We start from the raw sequence: 21,819 nt of genomic DNA, 5'->3' as shown, positions 1-21,819 counted from the left end.
TTCATTAAAAAATAAAAAAATAAAAAATATTATTGAATGAAAAATTTCATTCTTTATTTTATTAAATTTTTCAATTTTTTTTTTTTAGTTTAAAAAATAAAAAAGTAAGAGGATAAGTGATGGCTAAAGCATGTTAAATTTCCATTATTAAGCAGGCACCCCCTACTTTAGTCAGTAAGAAGTGTGGTAGATTTTTCCCTCCACACTTTTTTTGTTTAATTTCTTCGATATCTTTGAGTAGGATTTCAAAGTTTCGACTTGAGGATCGACCAAGTCCAATACCATCCCGAGCACATCTTGCAATTTTATCCACCGACTTTTGAAACTCCTCCCTTTGACTTCCCATCAATGTCCTCACGGTAGTTTCAATGGTCGACCTATCGCACGCCTCCAACTCAATCCCAACCCTCAACACTTTGCTCAAAAGTTGAGAATTAATATTCTGGTCATTCCTGTCAGGATAACATATCAAAGGAACTCTGGCCATTACACTCTCTGAGATGGAGTTCCAGCCACGATGTGTCAAAAACCCACCAATAGAACTGTGAGCCTAAACCTTTTCTTGTGGGGCCCAATCCACTACGTAACCATTTTCTTTTGCACCCATTTCAAGTTCTTCAGGGATCACTGCGTTCTCTCCTTCACCATCCAATACAACGCCTGGTCGTATGGCCCACAAGGATGGGTGTTCACTATTCACAAGACCATGCCAAAATTCAAGTAATTCAGAGATTGACCTTTTAAATGTATATATATATATATATATATATATTTAAATATGCACCAATCACTTTCGGTGATCTCTAGTTTTCATTTTTTGGGGTAATAGTGTGGTGATCTTTCTTTTTTCTTTTTTTTTTTCTGATACAAGTACGGTGACCTTTAATAATTCAACATTGACAGTATATAAAACAAAAAAAGAAAAAGATAATTTTAAACAATAAAAAAGGAAACAGTTTTGCCTTTGTCGGCATTGTCGCAAGCCCAGGGTGCCAAAATAAATGTATGGTAAAATACTAAATGTGGTTTATAAAAAGTGGTGCGTGCTAAAGTTTTTATAAGTCTTACAGTTGGGAGTAAAATAATATATATATATATATATATATTTGGGGGAAAAGCTTTGAGGTTGAGATCTCTATTGAAGATTAGTTTTTGCAAAGATGGAGAAGAAGCAACAACCTCATGTGGTTATGGTTCCTTTACCACTTCAAGGCCATGTCAAACCCTTGTTATGCCTTACACAACTTCTTAGTGAAGCTGGTCTCTATGTCTCTTTCGTCAACACCACACAAAGCCATAAACGATTTACAAACGTCGAAACCATCATTACATATTTCCCAAATATTCACTTTGAATGAATTTCCGATGGACTTCCTGAAGACCATCCACGAGCCCTTTTGACTGAATACTTTTGAGGGGATGAAGAGAGAAACCACACCACATTTCAAAGAGCTCCTTCTTTCCCTTGGAAGAAAATCCTTGACTGGTTCTTCACCACCGGTTACTTGTATTATTGCAGATGGAGTTTTGCCTTTTGCTGTTGGAGTTGCAGAGGAGTTGGGTATTCCTATATTTTCATTCTGTGTTCACAGTGCTCGTTTCTTGTGGGGATACCTTAATATCCCAAAGCTCATTGAAGAAGGTCAACTTCCTTTTTCAGGTATGACTCAGATCTAGCTTATACTACATTTTTTGGAATTTTTTGAATTCTAAAAATTAAGAAAAAAAAAAAAAACTACTATCTATGAAAAAAGTTGAGTAAAAGTAAGTAATTAAGTTACTAGGAGAGCACGAGGAGAGAAGCTTCGGTCCGATGTAGTTACATCCTTACGACAAATGAGTAAGAGTGTATACATCTGCCCTTTTTTTTTTTTTTTTTGGGTGGGGGGGGAAATATATGCATCTGCCGTGTTGAGTTTTTTTGGAGTCTGAGAGTTTTTTTTTTTTTTTTCGCAGTAATTTGTTGTCAACATAAGGTAGGAGATGTCTATCAGAGATTGATTAGTTTCAATCAATTTAAATAAGTTTATGTAAAAAGCTAATTGATTTAATACAATGAATAACCACATTGATTGATGAGTGACGTTAACGCAATCAATAACTAAGTAATTTATTTCAATAAGTTTATGTCAAACCGCCTTAGTTGTTTTTGCGGTACAGCTTGCCCACGAGTTAAAAATATTGTTTTTAAGCAACCAAAAAAAAAAAAAAAGAAAGAAAAGAGTGAAAAATATTGTTTTATCGGATAACGATGCAAATTCAAATATTTCCGCTCTCAATATAAATTATATGTTTATATATATAAATAATAATACTAATAATAATAATAAACCATTGATTGATGATTAGGGTTAGCCTATATCTATCTCACATCTATGTTTTGGAACTTGGGATTCCAATTATATCCTTGGAAAACATTAATTAGTGCTATTAAGCTCTGGAGAGACAGAAATGTTATACCATTGAGCTATGAAGGCAAAAATGTTATGTCCTTGTAAATTTACATACATAAAATTATTCTTCAGAAATGAAAGTTCTGACAGAAGGACTCTCTTTCCAGATGGCAACTTGTATCACAGTATCAATGGAGTTCCTGGACTGGAAGGCATTTTCCGGCGCAAAGACTTACCGGAATTTTGCATTTTACCAGATCCACACCACCCTATTATAAACTTCTTTGTCGTTGAGACCATTGCCATGACAAAAACTTCAGGTCTTATTCTCAACACTTTTGATGAACTGGAAGATTCATGCATCTACCATGTCTCTAGCGCTTGTAACAATCTTTACACAGTTGGACCTCTACATGCTTACATAAATTCTAAACTCGGAGATCGAGCTCGGACGATAGCATCTCACGGTTCTCTCTACAGCGTAGAGGAGAAATGCTTGTAATGGCTGGATTCACAGCCCCCAAAATCTGTTCTCTATGTGAGTTTTGGTAGCATAACACAAACTTCTCTTTCCCAGCTAATTGAATTTTGGCATGGGTTGGTCAACAGTGGTCAACCATTTTTGTGGGTTATAAGACCAGGGGCTGTAATAGGTGAGGAGGGGAATGAAGGAATCCCGGAAGACCTTTTACCAGGCCCAAAAGAAAGAGGTTACGTAGTTGAGTGGGCTCCACAGGAACAGGTCCTGCCCCACCATGCTTTGGGTGCATTTTTGACACATAGTGGATGGGGTTCTGTTTTAGAGAGTATTGTAGCCAAAATTCCAATGATTTGTTGGCCATGCATGGGTGACCATTATATTAATACCCAATGTGTTACCAAAGTTTGGGAAATTGGAGTTGAGTTGGAAGCTTGGGATAGGTCAACCGTGGAAAAAGCAATAAAGTCAGTCATGGAAACTAAAAAGGAGGATTTCCAAATATCAATGGATAAAGTTGCAAAGTTGGCTGAAGATAGCATTAGCAAAGGTGGATCTTCAAGCCAAAACTTGGATAAGCTAGTTGAAGACATCAGGAAGATCAAAGCCACAGCCTAGGTTTTTCTTGCATGGTAGAATGCTCAATTTCTGATGGTAAATTTAGCTTTCTTATATTTTCTTGGAATAATATGTGGTGCTGTGAGTTTGAAATTGAATAAAATTGTCGAACTTTATTATTATTATTGATGATGGGACTAAACTGTTGCATCCAAGCTTTCGATTTTTCTTTTATTAATTTATTTATTTCTTTTTGGTGTAAAAGGGGGCAAATAGCTCAAAGAGCTATATTAATCTGTCACGGGAGAAGGAACTCGCGATAAGAATGCGAAACTCAAAAATCAGAGTTTTGCTGAAATACACTTTTACAGCTAGTTACAAGATTGAAACAGGGGCGATGCTAAAAGCTAGTTCCAGGATTTTGATTCTTTGAATATATATATATATATATATATATATATATTTATGTACAAAAATTCTTTCCCCGACTTTAATCAATAAAAAACGAGTATGTGGCTGCTAGATCCCATTTAGAATTTTAAATTTTGGATTAAATCTTAATTATAACTTTATTTAATGGTTTAATATCACTATATCGCTGATCCTATAGCGGGAAAAAAAAAAAAAATGGTTGCAACAAAAGATCGTCTCTGAATTCGAGTCGTGTTGTCTGGTGATATAAATTGCCGCAGCTAGTTAGCAGGCCCATCAGATGTTCGTTGATGGTCTTAGACTAACTAGAATAATAATAAAAACACAAAAATACGTATAACCATGCCTAAGCTCGTAAGACTTTGGACCTAACCTTACGGCTTGTTAAGCTTTAAACTTTTTAGAAACTTAATAATAATAAATCATTAAATTTATATCACACATGATTAATTGAATGGAGACAAGTTTTGAATTATGTAATCTAGTAGGAAACACACTTTTTTTTTCTTTTTTTTTTTTCCTGGTGTGAACGGGTAATCACTTTTATATTCTTCTTTTGAGAATGACACAGTTTAGTAAACTTTTTATAGATAATGGAAGCTCCAAATAGAAGTAATGCCGACGCGGATTGATCATCCTGGTATTGAAAACTAGCTAGGGGAATTCAGGGACCAATTCTCAGGAATAATATTCTAAGGGCTAATATCTTTCATTTAACCAATGACATTTTGCTTCTTTTTCCCATGCACTTTAATATTCCAAACTCTATTTTATGATTAAAAATCTTTTAAAAGTTTCTAAGAGCAGGACTTGGCAGAGGAGAGGAAGCCATGAAATTGAAACAAAAGGGAAAGCTGGAAAGGATCACTTCAAATGAAGTTGAAGGACAAAAAAGAGTATGGATGAAGTCAGTGAAAGTAACTCTGGGTCTTATAAGAAACGAATCATCCATAGCAAGCATTTACAGTGTTCCAAACAAACTCAAAAACTCTAATAACGATTCCTATAATCCTTGACTTGTCTTAATTGGACCAATTCACCGTCTTAAAGATGGCCCTATTGTCCATGCAAGCTCACAAATGGAGTTACATGCTCTGTCTTCTTCAACGAGCATCTGATCCAGAAAAATGCTTGGACAAGTGCAGCCAAGCAACCTTGCGAATAGATTTGCCAGTTCATGCAAGCTATGCAGGACGGGTTGATAATTTGAAGCCTCATGAACTTGCTAAGATAATGCTGGTTGATGGTTGTTTTCCTATGACAGCTTTTTCTGAGATTTGGTGATGATGATGATGATGATCAAGATGATGATTGGGACCCACTTTTCACTAACAATGCAGCTTCATCAGGTTCAATTCCTTCATTAATCAGGCATGGTTTAACTCTGTTTGAGAATCAAATCCCTCTTTTTGTTCTCAACCATTTGTTTCAAATAATCAAGCCTTGTTTAAAAGAGCAACCTTCACATAACAAGTTAGTTTTGGAGCTTGCTTACACTCACTTTCTTCTTCAGCTCCCATAATACCAATAATTCCCAATATTTATGTTCTAGCCTTGGACAAAACAAAGAGTACTTCTCATCTTTCAAGAATTTCCTTGACACATTTTTCATAAATCATATTGTTGTGGTTCTTTGACCACTTTAGAGAAGAAATATGAGAAGAAAAATAAAAAGAATTCTATTACTCTCTTGGAAATAGAATACAAAAATAAAAACTTCTCTCATGGAGGATTCTCACGTGGAACCTCTCTCTACACTGTCAAATTCTCTCTGCAATTTCTCACTCTTCTCTCAAGCTCTCTCTAGAACTTAAACACTCTCTCTCTCAGAGTTTACTCTCAATACTCCTCACTTGGGATGATATTGAGCTTGCTCTCTTGGCTTGGCTTGCATGCAATGGGATGGAGCCTATTTATAGGCTTACAAGGTCGGTTGCATGGCCATAATCTTCAACAGCTTCTGACAGTAGCCCACAATTGTTGAGCAAGTTGGAGTTCGGTGTTAAATGCAGCAATGGCCATTGTTAAAGATGGTGGCTGAGCAGTCTTCACACTGTCGATACAGTGGTGGTGCGGCTGGACTTCACAATTCTCCCCCTCCAGTCGCATTTAAACTGATGGTCATCTGCCATCCATTCCGGCTATGTCTCTGCATAGCTTCAGCTTCTCTTGAGCAACAACTTTTGTTAGCATATTTGTTGGATTTTCTTTTGTGTGGATCTTCATCAGTTTCAGCAACTGTTGATCTATTACTTCGCGTATCCAATGATAGCGGATGCCAATGTGCTTTGTACGGGAATGATATATTGAATTTTTGCTCAAATCCATGGCACTTTGGTTATCACAATGTATCTTGTAGTCTTCTTGCTTGATGCCCAATTCTGTGAGAAAACGCTTTAACCACAACATTTCCTTACCCGCTTCCGCTGCGGCAATGTACTCTGCTTCAATAGTAGATAAAACAACATACTTCTGCAATCTTGACTGCCATGATACAGCTCCCCCCGCAAAAGTGTAGAGATAACCTGATGTAGACTTTCTATTATCAAGGTCTCTGGCCATATCTGCATCTGTATAGCCTTCTAAGATTGGATCACCTCCCCTGTAGCACAAGCACAGCTTTAATGTACCTTTAAGATACCTGAGAATCCATTTGACTGCTTCCCAGTGTTTCTTTCCAGGATTTGAAAGAAATCTACTCACAACACCTACTGCGTGAGCAATATCTGGTCTGGTACACACCATTGCATACATCAGACTTCTTACCGCTGAAGAATATGGTACAGAAGCCATCTCCTCTATCTCTTCTTTGGATGAGGGGCACAATCTCTTACTCAACTTGAAATGATTTGCAAGTGGAATGCTGACCGGTTTGGCTTTATCCATGTTGAATCTCTTTATTACCCGTTCAACATACTTCTTTTGAGATAGCCATAACCTTCTATTCTTCCTGTCTCGGATTATTTGCATTCCCAAAATTTGTTGAGTTGGTCCTAAGTCTTTCATATCAAAGGACTTAGACAATTCTTTCTTCAACTGACCAATCTTCATTGCATCTTGTCCAACGATCAATATGTCGTCTACATATAGCAAAAGTGCAATGAAATTTCCACCCGAAAATTTTTGAATATAAACACACTGGTCAAACTTCTTGTACCATTGTCTTGGTGCTTGCTTGAGGCCATACAAGCTTTTCTTCAGCTTGCATACGAGGTTTTCTTTCCCTGAAACCTTAAATCCTTCTGGCTGCTCCATGTAGATTTCCTCATGTAAATCACCGTGAAGAAATGCTGTCTTCACATCCATCTGTTCAAGCTCTAGGTTTAGACTTGCTACTAAACCAAAAATGACTCGAATTGAAGTCATTTTTACCACTGGTGAAAAAATCTCATCAAAGTCAATTCCTTTCTTCTGAAGAAATTCTTTGACCACCAATCGAGCTTTGTGTTTCACCACCTTTCCGCTGCCATCTTTCTTGAGCTTGAACACCCATTTATTCTTTAGTGCCTTCTTTCCTGTTGGAAGCTCAACCAACTCATAAGTATGATTTTTCTGCAAGGATTCCATCTCATCTTGCATTGCTTGCAGCCACTTTACCTTCTCTTGATGAGAAACAGCTTCCTGTAAACTCTTTGCCTCCCCTTCTTCAGTAAGTAGAATATACTCAGATTCTAGAAATCTCTTTGATGGAATTCGGTCTCGTTTAGATCTCCGAACTTGTAAACCACTGGTTTCAGGAGGTGTACCATCATTTGACAGCTGTGATGGCCCTGCAGCTACTTGAGAGGATTGAGTCTCCCCCTGCTCAATATCCCCTTCTTCCTCCTGGTCTGCTTGTGGTATATCTTCATGCACCTCATTATCCTCTGTGGCTATTTGTGCTGGTGTTGGATTAGGACCAAAATTCTTGGCATTAGAACTAAAATTAGGAGACATTCTGGGCTTTTCAATGTCTTCCATTGTCTGGTTTTCATAGAATACTACATCCCTGCTTCTAATAACCTTTTTTTTTTCGGGTCCCATAACTTGTATCCAAATTCTTTATCTCCATATCCTATAAAGATGCATGGAGTAGATCTTGCATCGAGTTTCTGTCTGAGCTCCTTAGATACATAGACATAAGCTAAACAACCAAATACTCTTAAATGAGAGTAGGAGGGAATCTTACCTGACCACATTTTCTTTGGAATTTCAAAATTCAACGGTACTGACGGTGATCTGTTGATTAAATACCAGGCGGCACGAACAGCTTCTCCCCAGAATGGCTTTGGCAGCTTAGCTATACTGATCATACTTCTGACCTTTTCCATAATGGTTCGGTTCATTCTTTCGGCTATTCCATTATGTTGTGGGGTGCGAGGGACCGTCTTCTCATGTCGAATGCCGTGTCTTCTGCAGTAGGCATCGAACTCCTTGGAAGTATACTCGCCTCCATTATCTGAGCGGAGACATTTCAACTTCTTTCCTGTTTCACGCTCTACCATGGTATGAAACAGTTTGAAGTAATCCAATACCTGGTCCTTTGTCTTCAAGAAATATACCCACACCTTCCGAGAAGCATCATCAATGAAGGTCAGGAAATACTTGTTGCCACCTAATGATTCCACCTCCATGGGACCACAAACATCAGAGTGCACCAGACTAAGCAACTCTGATCTTTTCGATGCAGAGGAACTGAAGGAGACTCTATGTTGCTTACCAAACAAGCAGTGATTACAAGGATCTAGCGCAGCATCCTTGCAAACAGTGATAAGCTTCTTCCTTGCCAAAGTGGACAATCCTTTTTCACTCATGTGACCGAGTCTCTGGTGCCACAGATTTTGGGATGTCTCTCCTTCTGCAGTATTGAGGCTATCTGCACATATCTTCACATGAGTTTTATACAACGTTCCACAAGTATGTCCTCGGGCGACAACTATGGCACCTTTTGTCATTTTCTATGTGCCTTTGCTGAAGTAGTTGTCATAGCCTTGCTTGTCTAAGGCTGCTCCCGAAAGTAGATTAAGGCGAAGATCTGGAACATGACGGACATCCTTCAAAGTGATTGTACAACCAACATTTGTTTTTACCTGAATATCACGAGTTCCCATAATCTTTGCGAAACTGGAATTTCCCATCTTTACCATACCAAAGTCTCCTGCTTTGTACGTTTTGAAGAAATCTCTATGTGGAGTGACATGGTAGGATGCTGCAGTATTGACTACCCACTCAACATCTTGGGTTGATATATGAAGGCATGTCTCTTCTTCAGTGGAGCAAAGCACCACTTCTCCTGTAACAGTGACTAGTGTCTCTCCATCCTTCTTCAGTTGATTACCTTGGAGTCTCTGCTCTCTCAACAACTTTCTACAGTTCTTCTTCATGTGACCCTCTAGGCCACAATGATAGCACTTATATGATGATTTTCTACAGTCTGTAGATCTGCCTCTGTTCTTGCTCCTGCCTCTCCCCCTATCTCAACCACCTCTTTGCTGTCTTCCTCTCTCTGTGAAAAGGGCATGTGACTGATCCATGCCAATGTCCTTTCTCCTGGCCTTTTCATTAAATAGGGCATCCTTAACCATAGACATAGTAAGTTTGCCATTCGGGGTCAAATTGCTGAGAGAGACTACCAATGTCTCCCACCTGTCTGGAAGAGAGCTTAGAAGTAGGAGGGCCTGATCCTCATCCCCTAGTTGGTAATCCACAGCAGATAGTTGATTTACCAAGCTCTGGAACTCACTGGTATGCTCGGCTACAGAAGTTCCACTCTGTAATTTTAGATTTACCAATCACTTAAGCAACAGGGCTTTGTTCCGACCATTCTTGGCCTGGTACATGTCTTCCAATTTTGTTCAGTGGGCATATGCATCCGTTTCCTTCGCTACATGATGGAAGATACTGTGGTCGATCCATTGCCTGATCTGACCGATCGTTTTCTTGTTTAATTTCTTCCATTCTGCTTCTTTGCTGGGATCGAGGTTTTCTCCTTTAGCTTCTATAGGATCAAACAGATCCTTACAATTGAGGAGATCTTCCATCCGAGGTCTCCAAAGTGTATAAATTGTGGCAGTGAGCTTAACCATAACTCCCAAAGATGATTCTTCCATTGACATTATGGCTTGACCAAAAATGGAGTCGAATTTGGCAAAACAGAGTTAACCGTTGGGTCCGGAACGGCCAAAAATGGTGGACTTGACTCTTATGGGATCAAAATATAATTACCAGAAATTTTGAGGCAAAAATATAATTTCATAAAAATTATGGGTCAACATGTAAATACAGAAACTACAGGGGTCAATCTGTAATTTCTAACAATTTAGGGGCTGTTTCATAATTTTAGAAACTTCTGATGATGTGGCAGATTATGTTGACGCGTCAACACGTGGCAGATGATGTGGCGATTGCGTGGCTGACGATGTGTTGGGTCGCATGGCAGATGACGTGGCTGAGTGCGCTGATGTGTCTGCTGACGTGGTCGTCTTCAACCTCCAGACCATGCATGCGGAGCATGATCTGCTGCAGAAAATTTCAGACGGCGCGTGCGGGCGCATGAAGCTCAGCGTTTCTCTACGGTGAACTTGGTTGTTCTCGTCTTGTCGATTAATTTCACCTGATATTGTCAAATTAATTATTTGAGCAATTTTTTGAAACACCAACTTGAAGAACAGAGGCTCTGTTTCTTCAAATTTTGAACCCAAGCTCTCAACCTGGAGCTCTGATACCACTTGTTGTGGTTCTTTGATCACTTTAGAGAAGAAATATGAGAAGAAAAATAAAAAGAATTCTATTACTCTCTTGGAAATAGAATACAAAAATAAAAACTTCTCTCGTGGAGGATTCTCACGTGGAACCTCTCTCTACACTGTCAAATTCTCTCTGCAATTTCTCACTCTTCTCTCAAGCTCTCTCTGGAACTTAAACACTCTCTCTCTCGAAGTTTACTCTCAATACTCCTCACTTGGAATGATATTAAGCTTGCTCTCTTTGGCTTGGCTTGCATGCAACGGGATGGAGCCTATTTATAGGTTTACAAGGTCGGTTGCATGGCCACAATCTTCAACAGCTTCTGACAGTAGCCCACAATTGTTGAGCAAATTGGAGTTCGGTGTTAAATGCAGCAATGGCCATTGTTAAAGATGGTGGCAGAGCAATGTTCACACTGTCGGTGCAATGGTGGTGCGGCTGGACTTCACACATATTACATCACAAGAAAAGGCAAGCGAGTTGCGAATACGAAATTGAGATACTGTGCCAGAGAAATCCAAGAGGCTGGGATCAAGATCAAGATTAAAAAAGGAGGTAAAATATTCAAATTGTTGCAAATATCATTTTGCAAGGAAAGTAGAGCACTTGAAATTCCACCACTTAAGATTCAGGAAACCATAGTCTCATTTTTTTGGAAACTAATTGCTTTATAGCAATGCAACGAAATTGGGAATTCATATGCCTTCTTCTTAAGGGATCTTATATGTCCATCATCGGATGTTGAACTTCTTAAGGGAGAAGAATTAAACGAGTAACAATTCGAAGAAGAACCAGAATGAGATTATTATTAGTCTTTTAAATCTCTTTCAGGGTTCAACAAAAGGGGTTGATGATCTAGAAGAATCCTATTTTAGCGCTCTGTGCGAGGACCTCAATGAAAGCATTAAACCATGGTGGTGTTTTTGGCAGTGACATAGAAGTTTGGAATCTTGGAAAGTCAGGTTATATATGGAAATGTTACTGCATCTTGTTAAGGGAGTACTGCCATGCAGACTTGTTATACTGTGTCTTCTAGCTAGCTCTTTCAGTGCTTCTATTATATATGATCCTTAACTATTAGCTATTTAATAAATCTTCAACCCCTATTGGCTTGGAGACTATTTATGAAATATTAATAGAAAAAATTATCAAATTCTTCTTGTGCTAAATTAAAAAGAAATCTGTTTTTTTTTATTTTTTATTTTTTTTTAAATTTTTTTGTGGGTACTCTGCTTTGCTATGTTTGGTTAATTTTTATGTTGTTGTGCGTGTTTGTGCATCTATAATTCGAGCAATTTATAAAAGTCATGTTTAAGTTTTGCAAGCAATTTCGTGCATTTAAAAATTTTAACTATAGCATTATTAACCTTAAACTATATCCTAATGTTAAACTAGCCTATGTTGATTAAGACCAAGTTTGGTATTGCAAGTATGATTTTAGTTCTTAGTTTTTTGAAATGATAGTGAAGCATTCTCATCTAGTTAAAAGGTTTTATTTACACGTGCATATTTGTAAACAGTTTAAAGTAGTTTTCGATTTGTCCTTGATGCTTATTTTCTTAAGCTTGTTTCTAATTATCATTTGAACAAAAATGTTAGCCTTGCAGAAGTAAAGTGACAGCTTTAAAGAAACAATGAAAATTGAAAACCAATTATCCAACAAGCACTAATGAGTTTTTTATTTTTTAATTTGAGTTTGACGAAATTGATCATTTGAATAACTTACATGGACACCTGACAACATGTACTTAAATCGGGATTTTTAAAACCAAATATATATTGACAAAGAAAACAAATTGAAAGGAAACATGATTAGATATCTTTAAGCAAACTTATTATTATTATTTTTTTAAGTTAAGCAAGCTTAAATTTGTTTAGCTTAACTGAAACATAAACCATGAAACAAAGTGAAATACGTAACTGGAAATAACTAGAAAGGCTGAGCTGATAGTACCACCAATTGTAGTTTATATATATAATCTGATCAGTAGCTGGTTCTTCTCGTACAATGAGTCCGACAGAGGAAACAAACTTGTAAAAGCTTCATGAAGATCCATTTTATGGCTGGTTTCAGTTTTTATAACTTGGGGTTGGTTGCCGGAAGAGGCCTGACCTTTTGCGGTTTTCACGCTACTTAATTGAGACTTAACACTTGCGCAAATTCCAGCATTTACAAGGGGTTCAGTATAATCCTCTGCCGAATCTGGAGTAAAAATATTTTGAAATGGAATTCTTTTAATGCCAATATCAAATAACTTAGCTTGCAAAACATATGGATTCATTAAAATGGGATGCAATCTTCTATTCCATTTTTGTCGACAAGTAATAGAATTTCACATTATCTAAAAAATGATTACGTTTTTTTTTTTTTTTTTTTTTTCCTTTGGCTTAATCAGCTCTATGATTGGACAAGAATAAGAACAGGACAATGGTACAAAAGATCAAAATCAAAATATTAAAATGAGCTACATGACTTTGCTTGATTAATTTAAATGATGAACTTAATTAATTATTTATATTTTTGTCAAAATAATATTTATAACGATCAACTTGTAAAATAATGTAAATTTTCAGTTCAAGTAATGATTCTCTGTGTCAACCATTTAAAAAAAATATAATAAAGATAATTTTATTTAAACTCTTTCAATTTTATCTTAATTACAGTTAAATCTGTCTTTAAAACTCTATATAAGTTTTGTTTAATTAATTTTTATACAAAAAAATATAATTAAGACAAATAAATAAAATTTATCCTTAAAAAAAATGTTGTCAATTCGCTCTAACTACACTAATATTCCATAATAGTTACCATTTCAACGTTGATTTAATTACTATTTTCCTTTCAACAACAGCAACCAAGCATCACTTTAATGCAAACAAGGTGACTCACCGCACTCCATATAAAGTGAACGTCTGATCTGTAAACCGCATCTAAGTCGTGTAAAGTCTTTCTCATACTTTTCCACGTTACCGTTCTTAGATGGCGTACAAACGGCAGAGTCTACCTCTTCCATTTTCATTTCGAAATGACTGTTCTCAGAAGCAGTATTACAAACAGTAGGATCGATCGTTGAGAATTTTTCTAAGCATCTTCTGTTGGGGTTCACTTCAAGTAAAACCCTTGAAGACTCCTCAATGGCTAATGGCAGAGCAACACTTTCTCTCTTTGAAACATCTGAATAAATTAATTCAAGCTTTAGACAAAAATTAATTCAAATTCAGATTGGCATATAGATAAATATATATATATGTATGTATATAGAAACATAATTATAATAGTCTTTTCAATCTATTACAATTATTACACATATATACCAACATGACAGCAGTATGTTTTATTAATTTGTTTGCATTTAATCTTACTTATTTTTATATGTAGTGAATAGTTAAATCATTTAATAATTTAGTATTAGCGCAAAATGTTTAAACATGTATATTAAATTAAATTCTCAGATCTATGTTCATACCTTACGTACCTTAATTCGTGTTGGACTTGCTTGGCTCTATGTTCATCAGAGTTTGTTTTGGGTTTCTTCAGATGATCATCAAGATCATCTTCTTCATCGTTAATGGATGGAGGGTATGCATCTTTGACGGAAGACGGTTGGACATCCCATCGACTTTTTCGTTTTCTCTTCGTATTATGGAACTGATGGTCATCTCCTAATTCCCCTATCATGGCTAGATGAACAGCAATTCATTCACTAAAAAAACTAGCTTCAAAGTGGTATGCAATTATTTGCTTGTTTGAAGTCACTCATTGCATACATGTTACCAGTCAAATAAATTCTATAGCACTTGGAGAAAAACTGAAATATATTCAATTGATTAAGCAACCCACTTAATCCTTTATGTTGTTATAGTTTATTTCAATGTTCATTAGCAATCTTGTGATTCACGTATTTGGCTTATATTATTGTTTCATCGCAAAATTCTCAAAACTTTTATCCTTATCTACGTTGATCACATATGCATGTGTTTGCGTGTGATACTACGAGAGTTATTTGCTAGAGTTCGTAATTTATAGTACTTGTCCCCTTTTTTTCATATTTATAAAAAAAATAAAAATAAATAAAAAAAAATAAAAACAGAAAAAATAAAAAAATAAAAAAAATAAAAGAAGCACTTGTGGTCAAGAGAAGATTAATTAACTGTTTATTATCTGGATATAAATCCTCCTTTTATCTAAATTTCATCTATTTTTTTAAACATCTCATAGCATGTGGCTCCCTTGACATGTGGCAATTGTCAATTATATATGTATACTTCAGCATAAGAGAATTTTACTAGGTTTATAAAACAGGTATTTATTATTCAATTTTCCCCCTGAAAATAAGAAAGGTCCTTATAATTTGATTTATAAAGCAAAGCCTATATATTCATAAGGGCAAATTGCATTTACAACCCTTTAGGTTTGCTGAAAATGTACGTTGCTCCCACCTTTTCCAAAATTTATCAAAAGCCACTCTTGTTAGGAGTTCAAAATCGTTATTTTTAACAGTTTAGGGGTATTATGGTATTTAAACATATATTAATATTTATAAAAACAATAATATTATAAGTATCAAAAACTTCATTAAAATTATAAATCAAATGATATCCCATTTAACATGGTTATTTATTAGTAGATATAAATTAATAGTGTTTTGTTATGTAAAAATTAATAAAATAGTAGTAATTCATTAGTGATTAAAATTTTAGTTTATAAATTTGTAGAATTATTTTAATAAAAAACAAACAGTTTATATGCGTTACATGCGTATAATTTTATTTTATTTTTGCTATTATCGGGTTTTAAAATATATATTTATTTTATTCCATTCATCAACTGTGCTTTCAAACCACAGTCCCATCTATTTCTTCCCTGCCTATTCTACACTACAAATCCATGCCCCCACACCCACCTTCTTCTTCTTCCCGCCCCCAACCTTTCTTCTCCATGTATATCCATGGCTCCCACAACCCGCATTCTTTTTCCGCCTATTTTTCCACTTTGCCAGAGCACCCAAAGTAATGGTAGTCTGTATTAAAGAAGATGAGGGGGAAGGACTTTGTTAGGGAAAAATACCAATTTAAGCCCAAGATCTGCGAACCAAAAAGCTCCAAACCCACATCAAAGATCTCTATTTTGACTTAACTAATTTGCTGGTGGAGTTATATATATATACATATATATATATATATATATATAGTAGTTTTATTATGCAGAAAGTGTGGATCCCATAAAAAATCGATGTTTTTTGAAAAAAAATTTCAATTTTACTGTATATGCTATATAGTATACACAGCAAAATCGATATTTTTTTTTTGGAACAACGTCAATTTTTAGTACAGTCTGCATACTAACGGTTTGTACTATAGAATATCTTTATATATATATATATATATAATTTATTTTTCTTTTTTAGTTTTTAGATTCTTATATTAAATGAAAATTGTATGATTTTTGTGAATTGGGTTTAAAATTGGCGCCTTATTGTGAATTCGATATGTTTGCTTTGCTGGAAAATTTGCACGTTTTTTAAGATTTGTAAAACAAAGGAATTTAAATAACAGCTTGGCACCTAAAAATCCAATTATTTCTTCAATTTTTTTTTTAAAGATTTACTGGAAAAAAAATTTTTGAGTTAATTTACTGGAATTTTTTTTTTATTATTATTTTTTTATTTCTTCAGCCTTAATGTAAAGTTGATTTGGATTGAGAGCCAAATCGTCAAATCTATGGTCAAACTAGTCAGGCAGTTACAGTTAACAGTGTTAGACTGCAAAGTGATAGTTTTCTAAAATCATGGTGTCAACGTGTAATTACCCAAAACCTCAAGGTTCTTTAAGGAATTTGACCTATTCATAAAACTTCGGTTTTATTTTAAACTAATAAATTCTTTTGTATTCTTATAAATTTTAATTTTATATTAAGATTAGTATAGTCGAGGAGGAAGAAAATGGGCTCGGAACCGACGTTAGCAAGCAATTAAAAACAATTCAACTACTTCTAATTTTAAAACTCAAACTAAAACATCGTCATATTTCTCAAAAAAAAAAAAAAAAAAAAAAAAAAAAAAAAAAACATCGTCATATTCTTTTTTGGGCCTTTTTTAATATCCGAATTTTTTGTCGTCCGAAAAATGGCCCCTGGGCCTGAGATCCAGCTAAGTTCCTTAATCTGGTCTTGATTTTAGGCCCAAGTCTTGGTTAGCCCAGAACTTTTGAGCCTGGGTAAAGAGTAAAATAAAGAAAAAAAAGAAAAAAAGAAATATAATTTCTCTTATATATATATATATATATATATATCTATATATATATTAAATAATTGTATACACCCGCTTAAAATTTGAATTCTCAAAATACTTTACTTTTTTTTTTTTTTTTTGCTTAAAATTAATCTATATCTACAGTCCCACATAGCTGAGTATGGAGACAAATGAAAATACTTTAATAAATGGAATAGCTTTTATTATTCAATATCTATATATATATATATAGATATATATACATTGTAATTAATAATGCAGGTAATATTTTTTCTACTTTCCCACATGTAGCTAAATTAAGTACTCCATATTTACTTAAACTATATTAAGAAGAATATATATTTTGGCAAATAACACAACTATATAATATCGGTCTTGCCATAACACAATGATCTAATATGTGGGTGTTCTTTCTTCTACTTACCCACATCTATAGCTAAATTAGTTCATCATATTTACTTGTTTTCTTGCAATAATAATAGTAATCCATATGTACTTAAAATATGTTAAGGAGAATATATATTTTGGCAAACAAGGCAATGACCCAATATCAGTCTTGCCGTGACACTCCCTATTTCAATCTTCAACTGTCTGCTTCTCTTATTCCATAAATGAAGAGCAAAAGTTTCTCCATCATTAAGCTCAATCAACATGCTCTCCACCCATCTCCAATCACCTCCATTTTCCGGTTGCCGAAAAAGCCTTTTTTTATTTTGTTCCACACCACCGTATAAAATGCCTTAGGAGGCAACGCAGTATTGAGATTATATCCACCTCTGCTTCCGACTCTTTCAATCACTCTCGAAACGAGAAACGGTCCGTTGTGTCCCTATTCGTTCCCATTGAAAGTCGATGCGAATTCTTCAATGAAATCGACCAAAATAGGATGGTTCACATCGAAAACCATTACGGCGCCGTTTAGCCATTTCCATTTCTTCGTCACTGCATCTATACTTTGAGCTACAACAGAGTTTCTTAGCTCAGATAAATCTTTCAGAATTATGAAATCCGCGTCTACATAAACACCTCCATGTTTTTATAGCATTGCGAGCCTGATTAAATTGCAAAGGTTTCGCTATAATGGAAAGTCGCCTGGGTCTCTCGTCCCACTCGTTATGGCCTCGAGCCATGACTCTGCTGGTGTGTTCTTCAATTAAGGAATGACAAATCGGATGCGGTTGCAAGAACTTTCAATTCGAGGTCCAGTAATGGTTTTAGGATTGTGTAACCGCGTTTTGAATCCATTGTGCTTGATATGATCATCCAGCAAGATTCCGGGTTTGTTTTGAAAAGGCTGTCTAAGGCCAAGAATTCTCTTTTTTCCAAAAGAATTTGCTGGTGAAAGCCGTACCATGTAGAATTGGACTGTGCAGCCATGGTTGACGAACTCTAAAACTCTGCCATGGAATTTCTTTGTCAAGGTGTCTAAATGGAATATCTCCAGCTCTGGCAATTTTCTCCAGACCTAAATGATTTTCTCATGTTTTGTGATGTTCAGTGGAGGAATTAGAGAGTCTACTACTTCATCATCATTGAATACCATCTCTTTAGTATTGGAATGGAGTAGTAGTGCATTTTCAGTGGCAGAGCTTATTGGGTGGCTCTGTTTTTTTTTCTTGGGGATTCTGAGTTGGGGACATTAAAATTTCATCGTTTCTGAATTCATGGGGATACATGTAAAGATTGGAAATGGCGGTTTCTGCATAGATCATGAAGAAATTGGCAACGAAAGAGTAAAAATTAGAGATTAAAAAAAAAAGCATAATCTTGATGAATATGGTGGTGTTGTTGGATTAAAATGACCAATTTATACACAGATAATTAAGGTTATTTACTGTCTCATGATTATGAATTTAGCTTCGAGTCTAGTAGTTTATTGCTTGCTTTGGTTCTTTGATTAAAAAACAGCATAATCTTGAAGGATATGGTGATGGGTTGGATTCAAATCACCATTTATGCACAGATAAATTAAGGGCATATACTGTCTCATGACTATGAATTTTGCTTGGAGTTGAGAAATTTATTGCGTGCTTTTGTTCTCTTATTTTGGGCGCCAAATGTTATATACATGTTTATGCAAGGTGGCAGGAATTGTACATGTAACAGAGGTATCATATATTTATTATTATTATTATTATTATTATTTAAAAAGAAATTATAAAAAATGACTAATTTTTTTTTTTTTTAAAGATTACAACATATTTTGAACTAATAGAAAATCTATATTCTTAATTATTGTACCGCTACACCAAGCTTATATGTACATAACAAATAACTAATTTGGTCAACTATAACATTGTAATGTGACTGAAAGTCTCACATAGTCAAAATAAATAAATAAATAGATAGTTAAGAAAATAGAAATGAAAATATATATATATATATTATATTCTAGAATATTGCAAAATAATTGCTCTAAATTAATTAAAGATACTTAACCACTGTTAAGTTTACAATGTGTAATTAAATTAAAATTAGAAATTTGAATACTGAGACTGGTGTGATAATTCCAATAAATCAGTTTTTTTTTTTTTTTTTTTTGGGTAAACGGTTCTAATAAATGAGTTAAAATTTCATTAATGTTCTTTCTTTTTTTTGGGTGAAAAAAGACAGAAAAAATAGGCGATTTTGTTTTCAAATATCACATCAATGAAAACACTTATGCGCTTGTAATTCATTTAAATGTGCTTTCGTAGAGCTTTCTTGGTCATTTTATAGGCATTCAATACTGATTTTATTGCATATACATGGCAATTTTGTAGAATTGTTAAGTAGGAAGCAATGACAAATTCTCTTTAATTGAATCTTAAATTACTTGATGTTCGTATTTATTAAAATTACAGAGTCATGATCAATCAAAAGAATGATTGGAGAGAGGTTTCAGCCAAAAAAAAAATAAAAAAATGAGGTATTTTTTTAATACATCATGATATTAATGAAAATTTAGAATTTCCAAATTGACAATTATGAAATGGAGAGATTCTTATCTTTATGATCATCTAGCTTTTTCTTTTTTACTATTTCTTTTCTAAAGCTGTTAAGCTATTTGATTCCTTCCACATGTTTGATCAAGTGAAATCCAACGATTATAAATGTCTATTAGATTTCAATTACTAATCTATATATATATATATATATAATAGTTATACGGTCCGGATCGATCTGAATATAGATCACACTTGAACAGAAATTTTTAAAAAAAAATCAATTTTTTTGAAAAAAAAGATTTGGATTTGCTGTGTACAAAACTGAAAGCATCAATTTAGATATGATCCGGAAGCCGATCAATCTGCCCGTAGAATTTTCCTTTGTGCGTGCGTGCGCCCAATTGGTTGGATACTCTTTTGCAAGCTCACCTGACACATCCCATGCAAAAGACAAACAAGGAGTTGGTGGAACAGGCCAGGCCATGTGTGTGTGTGTGTGTGGGGCAAAAGACAAACAAGTAGTTGCCAAAAAGCAACGCGTGGAACAGGCCAGACCTGACTCCAACTTGGAAAGCTCGAAATTGACATCGTGAAGCAAAGAACCATCCTTCCACGTGAAGGTACGGCCATTACAAAGACAAACCTAAATTTCATTTTTAGGCCAAACGCACTCAAGAATGCAAGTATGCTATCCTCTGCACGTAAACTGAGAAATTATCTCCTTTACCGATTGCTGAGTTAAGCATTGTAGCGGTCTTATTCAACACTACTCTAGTGCCGTAGAAGCCTTTTCTTGCAGGTTTGCGATAAAACAAAGCTAGATGTGGCTGTAGGAATGGTGGCAAGGATGCAGGTGTTAACCATATATATTGAAGGAATCTCAATATTAATCAGGAAAAAATGACTAGGCGGATCAACAGGTTACCAGTAATGGTAACTTCACTAGTATTAATTTAGATATGTGATATTTTTTTTGCTGAAAATTTAGATATGTGATATGTTTGTTCTATATTTGATATTATATATATATATATATATATGTATATAATTTGTTCTATATTCAAAGTATTTCAAGAGTTGAATTTGTTACAAGTGAAGTCAAAATAAACACATGAATGATGAATAAGTAGAAGTTTTGTTAATACCAATAGCATTCTCTGTGAACAGTACAAATATATAGAATCAATCTATTTCATTGCTATCATGAGCAACTCAGGTATAAGTTGTTTTTAACATTACATACATTAAAATAGTTTGATCCTTTTCTATTGCCAGTTAAATAGAAAGAATATGATATTATTCAACAAGCTGGAATTAATTTCTTTTCAAAAACAGCCATACATTTACTATAATTATCATGTCAGTCTTGCTATAGTGAGCGTATATGAGGTGGACATAAACATATGATTGTATCCAATTCATAGAATATTTAATTTGATTACATGTAATTCGTAATTTATGGCATATATCACGTATGATTGTACATAACTGAATGCCCATATCCAGCGCTGTAGCAAAATTAATTAACTTGATCAGGGGAGGAACGATATATAGGCCTGAGGAGCCCCTGCTTTTTCAAGCCTTAATTACCTCTCTAAAAGTTAATTAAAGTAAGAAGTAGAGTTAATTGAAAATATATATTTAGCCCCCCAATTATAAAATATCAAATGATTTTCATGTAATCAATTATCATTATAAAAAGTTTAATTCAAGCATTCATTTCTTTTACCAGCATAGAATGAATATAATTTATAACTTTAATATGTAATAAACTCAATCAAGAATTTCATATATGTGTAATATATAATGATAAAAAATTTATAGAGGAAGGTAAATAAATTTTATACTTAAGTTTTACTTATGGTTATTTTTTTTATTAGAGTTTCTATATATTAATTTTCTCATTTACATATAAAATTTGATCTAACTTAATTTAGTTTTCTATTTGATGATGGATATCTTTATAGGTGTTGCTTTGTTAAGAGTATTTCCAATAATTTTGTTTATTTGAGCTTATGTGATAAAGAATTTAGAAAGTATTGATTTTTAGATGG

At 34.5% G+C, this 21,819-nt stretch overlaps 1 protein-coding gene and 1 pseudogene across 2 annotated transcripts; one reads left to right on the top strand and one right to left on the bottom strand.

Annotated features, from left to right (window-relative positions):
• The first annotated feature begins 1,105 nt into the window (after positions 1–1,105).
• On the top strand, positions 1,106–4,558 carry LOC132804145 (7-deoxyloganetic acid glucosyltransferase-like). Of its 2 annotated transcripts, XR_009639297.1 has the most exons (3): positions 1,106–1,660; positions 2,561–3,525; positions 4,452–4,558. XR_009639297.1 is itself a non-coding variant. In XM_060818125.1 (2 exons), the coding sequence occupies exons 1-2, from the start codon at positions 1,420–1,422 to the stop codon at positions 2,893–2,895; spliced, it is 576 nt and encodes a 191-aa protein (XP_060674108.1). In that variant the 5' UTR covers positions 1,106–1,419; the 3' UTR covers positions 2,896–3,665. The 2 variants fall into 2 exon arrangements, 1 of the variants encoding a protein (XP_060674108.1); XM_060818125.1 differs by lacking the exon at positions 4,452–4,558 and having other exon boundaries at positions 2,561–3,665.
• Positions 4,559–17,344: 12,786 nt separating this feature from the next.
• Positions 17,345–18,735, bottom strand: LOC112493320 (uncharacterized; annotated as a pseudogene).
• Positions 18,736–21,819: the final 3,084 nt, after the last annotated feature.

Source organism: Ziziphus jujuba, chromosome 6 (assembly GCF_031755915.1).
Source record: "Ziziphus jujuba cultivar Dongzao chromosome 6, ASM3175591v1".
NCBI classification, from domain to species: domain Eukaryota; kingdom Viridiplantae; phylum Streptophyta; class Magnoliopsida; order Rosales; family Rhamnaceae; genus Ziziphus; species Ziziphus jujuba.
Note: the sequence above shows the minus strand (reverse complement) of the source record. Positions and strands in the feature narration are given on the sequence as shown.